Source organism: Gobius niger, assembly GCF_951799975.1.
Source record: "Gobius niger genome assembly, contig: SCAFFOLD_55, whole genome shotgun sequence".
Lineage (NCBI taxonomy): Eukaryota > Metazoa > Chordata > Actinopteri > Gobiiformes > Gobiidae > Gobius > Gobius niger.
This window is the reverse complement of record NW_027639266.1, coordinates 66,183-73,682: the sequence shown is the minus strand read 5'-3', so window position 1 is coordinate 73,682 and position 7,500 is coordinate 66,183. Positions and strand designations below refer to the sequence as shown.

The following is a 7,500-nucleotide window of genomic DNA, read 5'->3' as shown; positions in this document are numbered from 1 at the left end:
AAATGTGACAAAAATGTGACAAAAATTCAACAAAAATGTGACAAAAAATCAACAAAAAATCAATAAAAATGTGACAAAAATTCAACAAAAATTCAACAAAAATTCAACAAAAAAATGACAAAATTTCAACAAAAATTCAACAAAAAATGATAAAAATTCAACAAAAATTCAACAAAAATTCAACAAAAAATCAACAAAAATGTGACAAAAATGTGACAAAAATTTTACAAAAAAATTATAAAAATTCAACAAAAATTCAACAAAAATTTAACAAAAATGTGACAAAAAATCAACAAAAATTCAATAAAAATGTGACAAAAATTCAACAAAAATTCAACAAAAATTCAACAAAAAAATGACAAAAATTCAACAAAAATGTGACAAAAACTCAACAAAAATTCAACAAAAATTCAACAAAAAAATGACAAAATTTCAACAAAAATTCAACAAAAAATGATAAAAATTCAACAAAAATTCAACAAAAATTCAACAAAAAATCAACAAAAATGTGACAAAAATGTGACAAAAATTTTACAAAAAAATTATAAAAATTCAACAAAAATTCAACAAAAATTTAACAAAAATGTGACAAAAAATCAACAAAAATTCAATAAAAATGTGACAAAAATTCAACAAAAATTCAACAAAAATTCAACAAAAAAATGACAAAAATTCAACAAAAATGTGACAAAAACTCAACAAAAAATGTGAAAAAACTTCAACAAAAATGTGACAAAAATTCAACAAAAAGTTTACTCCTGGTTCACCTGTGATTTAGTCCTCATCTTGATGCGGCTCAATATTTACAGAAAATGACAGTCCTACTACGCGGCATCTTTCTTTCTTTTTTATTTCAGTGCTCACGCCCCCCCTGGTATGGAGCACAAGTTCACAAAACAAAACAGAACAAAGTAATAACAAATATCATTAAAGTCCCGCCTGGTCTGACCTCAGGAGTGCCTGGAGGAGCTTTGTTCTCACCGTGAGCAGAACCTGGAGACCCGAGACCAGTGGGACCGAACCGTCCACGACCTGGCCACGGACGACTGCAAAGACCTGCTGGAGAACCTGAGTAAGAGACCCGGGCCGGCCCCAGACCCCGCCCGCTCTGACCCCGCTCCCGTTTCAGGCTCGTACCGCGTCCGCGTGGAGGTGCGCTGCTCGGCGCCGGTCACAGGTTGGAGTCCGGACCGCGTGGACCTGGGCTCCGTGGAGGTGGAGCGCTGCACCACCTGGGCTCAGCTGTGGACGGCGGCGCTGCGCTCCTTCATGGACTACGCCCGGTCTGTGTGCGAGAGCCCGGAGCAGGACCAGGACCAGGACCAGGACCAGGACCAGGACCAGGAGCAGGACCGGCCTCTGGGACTGAGCCACAGCAGCGTCCGCTCCATCGGCCTCGGTGAGACACGATACAACCCTCAACAACCGACTTTGCTTTGTTTTACTCTACAGATTTGAGATAGTCAGTGTTTTTGGGCGAGTTTTCCTGACCTCACGGATCATCTCAGACCTCGTGAGGACCAGTAGAGTCCAGACCTCATGAGGACCAGTAGAGTCCAGACCTCATGAGGACCAGTAGAGTCCAGACCTCGTGAGGACCAGTAGAGTCCAGACCTCGTGAGGACCAGCAGAGTCCAGACCTCATGAGGACCAGTAGAGTCCAGACCTCATGAGGACCAGCAGAGTCCAGACCTCATGAGGACCAGCAGAGTCCAGACCTCGTGAGGACCAGTAGAGTCCAGACCTCGTGAGGACCAGTAGAGTCCAGACCTCGTGAGGACCAGTAGAGTCCAGACCTCGTGAGGACCAGCAGAGTCCAGACCTCGTGAGGACCAGCAGAGTCCAGACCTCGTGAGGACCAGTAGAGTCCAGACCTCGTGAGGACCAGTAGAGTCCAGACCTCGTGAGGACCAGCAGAGTCCAGACCTCGTGAGGACCAGTAGAGTCCAGACCTCGTGAGGACCAGCAGAGTCCAGACCTCGTGAGGACCAGCAGAGTCCGGGTCCAGTGAAGGTGACGGGACAGTCCCGGCTCTAACGGGACTTTGGGCTGAATAACTCCAAACACTTTACGTTCAGTCGCTTCTGATCTTTGACTCGTCGAGTGGAATCAGATCAGATCGATTTGGGGCTGAAACCACAGACCAGGCGTCTCAGACATGCGGCCCGGGGGCCTAACGCGGCCCGGGGGCCTAATGCGGCCCGGGGGCCTAATGCGGCCCGGGAGATAATTTCTTATTTACATTATATGCGGCCCGCTGGTCAATTGCATTAAACACGTTAGAACTACATTTCCCATGATGCACCGCGCGGCAGAGACGATGCTGCTGCGGACGTGAGAAGGTCGACATCAGGAGGAGACGCGGCGCTTCTTCTGCTGACGACTTATCGACTTTATTCAACAGAGAAACAGCAGCGCCTGAGAGGGAGGAGCTTCTGAACCAGGAGGAGACTCAGAACATGAGGAGAAACTTCAGATGTTCAGATAAACATGAGCTGGAGAAGTTACAGCAGCAGAAGAAAGACAAAAACCTTTACATCTTTACCTTTAGGACTTTACAAAGTGAACACATTATATCAGTGTTTAAACAACAGAAACGTGAGGAGCCTTTTCTCTCAGATACATCATCAGGTCAATGAATTTAATCTTTATAATGACACATGTGTGAACTGGGGTTGTTCTGATGTACGATGACAATGAGCAACATCACGTTGTAGAGCCGCCATCGTGAGGCCCCGCCCCCTCCTGTCAGAAACACACACTGGTCTCCTGTGGGCCTCGTAAACCTTCAAACTGTGCAGGGATTTCACTTTAAATTCAATCACAGATATTACTAATAAACACGTTAGTATCAGTACCTGTCAGAAGCCCTGATGTGTTCGCCGTCGGGTTGGGCGATGTCCCTTAATCGGCCGTTGACGATGTTTACAGTGAACCATCGTGATGGACGATGATGTCGTCCATTTCTCATTATAAGCATTTTTTAAAGACATTTACAGAGCCTATATATATGCTGCATATTACTATGTTTGCTACGAAAATATGAGATAAATGGATCTAAACTAAACATGATTTGAGTCACGGACACAACTTTTGCAACAGAAATGTGTTAAAACTCGTGCGTTAAGTCTGAGGAGAACGACTTATTCAGAGCGTGAACTCCAAGACTCTTCTCACACTAATACAAATGTAAATGGGAGCTTATTATTTGATTTGCTCAGTTTTAACGTAATGTTTAAGAAACAGTGGGTGAACGGGACAATATTTAGAAGTTTGAGAGAGAGAGAGAGAGAGAGAGAGAGAGAGAGAGGGAGACTCTTTTTGCTTTGGTGGTTATTGTGTAAAAACACTATAATATAAATACAAAATGTTACTGTTCACATGTGATTTTTCACCTCTTAACTCCCACCTGAACTGAGCACATTTTCCACTTTGGCTTTACCCAAATCTAAAATCTTCTTGAAACGAAAGCATCAAAATGGCATCGAAACACAACAAAAGAGCGACTAAAACAGGCCAGAAAAGCAACAATAAAACAACAAAAAAGTGACTAAAGAGCGAGAAAAAAGTGACGAGAAAACAGGGCCAAAATACTAAGAAAACTAAAGACTAAAAAACCACAAACAAAACTCCAAAAACGCTTCAAAAATCTTGACAAAAGAGCGACGACAATGCAACAAAAAGTTACGATTAGTTTTGCAGGCCTTAGCTTTCAAATGAGGCACGACACTGTTGCAGCTTTAACTTTATTTGGGTAAAGCCGAACTGGAGGTAAAAAAAGGGTTCCTTCTCCATCATCGACCTGTTGGATAATTGTTATATAATAAAGACGTCAGTCGGGGATGATCCTGTGAGAACATGGAGCTGCTGATGATCTGACGGTTCCTCCATTTTCCACTGCCGGTGCACAGGGGTTAAAGTTTGGGCCGGGCCTGTTCAGAGGCAGCAGGACTGTCATGAATAACTGATGTCCCTGAGCTCCATCTGTCTCTGCTCAATCATTCATCACACACATATGTTCAGCCGGAATAATCAACTGCAGCATCACTAATGACATCTGAGAAGGTCAAACACGTGAGGCCAAACTCCCCTGGACTGGACCTGGACCTGGACCTGGACCTGGACCTGGACCCGGACCCGGACCTGGACCTGGACCTCTGATACACCGGTGCTCCTGGAGATCCTGGACCCCCGGCTGATGGTCTGTTTGTTTCCAGGAGACGTGCTCTGGTCTGTGGGTGAGGATGTCCCGCCCGGTCCCTGGGATCTGGTCCGAAAGCCTCCGAGTCCCGGCGTCCGGCTGCACCTCCGAGGTACGAGGTTATTTAGAAGATCTTTTTAAACGTGAATTAACTTTAAAGCAGAACCTGAGAGGGAACAGAAGTGTTTATGGGATTATGGACAGTGTGTCGCCGCCCCCTGCTGGCTCTGCTCAGAAACACAGCTGCCGGTGCCGGTGTGAGTCTCTCAGCTCTTTATAAACACAAACAAAAGACCAATAAGCAACACAATTATTATTTATATTGTTTTATGGCCTCAGTATCTTTGCTGTTCGTTTTCTGCACTGACAGTCTGAGTTTGTGGGATCTGCTGTAGCCCCTCCCCCAGTGTGGGCGTCACCGAGCAACGAAAACAAGCCGAGAAATAATAACAAAAACAAGGTTGAAAACGCGACAATAACTCAACAAAAAGTGACTAAAGGGCAACGAAAACATGATGAAATCTAAAAAAAAAAATAAGGAAAAAAGGCCACAAGAAAGTGACAAAAATGAAGCAAATAAGTGACAAATAAAAGCGGCAAAGACGATAAAGCGGCGACAAAAACTAGGGCTGCTCGATTATTGAAAAAATAATAATCACGATTATTTTTGTCATAATTGAAATCACGATAAATCACATAAAAAAAAGACAAAAATCCATAAAAAAGTGACAAAAATCCATAAAAAAAAGACAAAAATCCATTAAAAAAAAGACAAAAATCCATAAAAAAAAAGACAAAAATTAATCAAAAAAAGACAAAAATCCATCAAAAAAAAGTCAAAAATCCATCGAAAAAGTGACAAAAATCCATTAAAAAAGTGACAAAAATCCATCAAAAAAAAGACAAAAATGAATCAAAAAAAAGTCAAAAATCCATTGAAAAAGTGACAAAAATCCATCAAAAAAATTACAAAAATCCATCAAAAAAAGACAAAAATCCATCAAAAAAAAGACAAAAATCCATCAAAAAAATTACAAAAATCCATCAAAAAATGACAAAAATCCATAAAAAAAGACAAAAATCCATAAAAAAGTGACAAAAATCCATAAAAAAAGACAAAAATCCATAAAAAAAGACAAAAATCCATAAAAAAGTGACAAAAATCCATAAAAAATGACAAAAATCCATAAAAAAAAAGACAAAAATCCAGCAAAAAAGTGACAAAAATCCATAAAAAAAATGACAAAAATCCATAAAAAAAAAGACAAAAATCCAGCAAAAAAGTGACAAAAATCCATAAAAAAAGTGACAAAAATCCAGCAAAAAAAAGACAAAAATCCATCAAAAAAAAGACAAAAATGAATCAAAAAAAAGTCAAAAATCCATCGAAAAAGTGACAAAAATCCATCAAAAAAATTACAAAAATCCATCAAAAAAAGACAAAAATCCATCAAAAAAAAGACAAAAATCCATCAAAAAAATTACAAAAATCCATAAAAAAGTGACAAAAATCCATAAAAAAAGACAAAAATCCATAAAAAAAAAGACAAAAATCCATAAAAAAGTGACAAAAATCCATAAAAAAATTACAAAAATCCATAAAAAAAAGTGACAAAAATCCATAAAAAAAAGACAAAAATCCAGCAAAAAAGTGACAAAAATCCATAAAAAAAGTGACAAAAATCCAGCAAAAAAATCCATAAAAAAAAAAGACAAAAATCCAGCAAAAAAGTGACAAAAATCCATTAAAAAAAGACAAAAATCCATCAAAAAATGATTAAAAATACAGCAAAAAAATTACAAAAATCCAGCAGAAAAGTGACAAAAATCCAAAAATTAAAAATTAGAAAAAAAATGTGGATTTTTTTATTTTTATTTTTTTTATTTTTTAAATAAAAAAAATAAAAAAAATATAATCGATTTTTTGCGATTATGCTAATTTTGTAATCGTTTACTGTTGTAATCGAAATCGTAATCAAATTTCGATTAATTGCACAGCCCTAACAAAAACGTGCCAGAAAAGCCACAATAAAGCGACAAAAGAGTTGGGATCAGTTTTGTTTATTTTATTGATTTATTTGACAGGGACATTGCAAGTCAACATAGCACAAAACAAGCTTGTTACTGATGCAGAAAGAGTTTATAGCTCCAGTCCCGGGTCGGGCCTTTCTAAACTAAATTAACATTTTCCATTTTATCTTAAAAACTTTCCTCTATACACTATATAAATCATTTACACAAACTCAGTGCTATGTACACATTTACAAATAGGTAAAATTCTGTTTGGATTTCAGCCCAGACTTAACTGGAGACGTGAACGTTTTAAACTCAGTCATGGTTTTGAGTTCAGCGGGTCATGAGTTCCAGAACTTTGCACTTTTATCTGTAAAGGCTCAGACCAGATGAGGAACTGATGGAGCCTCTGTGACTCTGGTGCTGTTTTGTCTCTGTACAAATGAACTGAGTGGCCTTAGCTTTCAAATGAGGCGTTACAATGCCTGAGTCGTGTGATGACGTCATCGTATTAACAAGTACAACGTGTTGAAATCCGTCATGTGATCACGTAGAGCAGGTTTTACAGTGTAGTTTCTGAGTTAATACAATATAGAGGCTTATTATCATTTCCTCGGTTTTAACTTTATAACTTTTTCAAGCTTTGAAACACTTCATTAAAACATGGCTGAAGTGTTGCCTTGGCACATTCACGTATTTCTGAGTAATCTGTAAAAACTCTGATGGCGGCCATTTTAGGGATAGGTTTAGGGCTGTGCAATTAATCGAAATTCGAGTACAATTTCGATTACAACAGTAAACGATTACAAAATTAGCATAATCGCAAAAAATCGAATATAATTTTTTTTTGCAATTTTTCATTTTGGTGATTTTTGTCTTTTTTCTGCTGGATTTTTGTCACTTTTTTGATGGATTTTTGTCTTTTTTTTAATGGATTTTTGTCACTTTTTCTGCTGGATTTTTGTCATTTTTTTGCTGGATTTTTGTCTTTTTTTATGGATTTTTGTCACTTTTTTCTGCTGGATTTTTGTCATTTTTTTAATGGATTTTTGTCTTTTTTTATGGATTTTTGTCATTTTTTTTGATGGATTTTTGTCACTTTTTTGATGGATTTTTGTCTTTTTTTATGGATTTCTGTCATTTTTTTGATGGATTTTTGTCACTTTTTTGATGGATTTTTGTCACTTTTTTGATGGATTTTTGTCACTTTTTTGATGGATTTTTGTCATTTTTTTATGGATTTTTGTCACTTTTTTATGGATTTTTGTCACTTTTTTGATGGATTT

General features: G+C 38.2%; 1 protein-coding gene across 1 annotated transcript in view; it reads left to right on the top strand.

Annotated features, from left to right (window-relative positions):
- cttnbp2 (cortactin binding protein 2) overlaps window positions 1–7,500 on the top strand; it is a 105,471-nt gene that overhangs the window by 77,739 nt on the left and 20,232 nt on the right. The window contains exons 11-13 of the mRNA XM_079583130.1: window positions 955–1,072; window positions 1,130–1,399; window positions 4,218–4,322. Of these exons, the coding sequence (XP_079439256.1) occupies window positions 955–1,072; window positions 1,130–1,399; window positions 4,218–4,322 (493 nt within the window). The remainder of the gene's footprint in view (window positions 1–954; window positions 1,073–1,129; window positions 1,400–4,217; window positions 4,323–7,500) is intronic.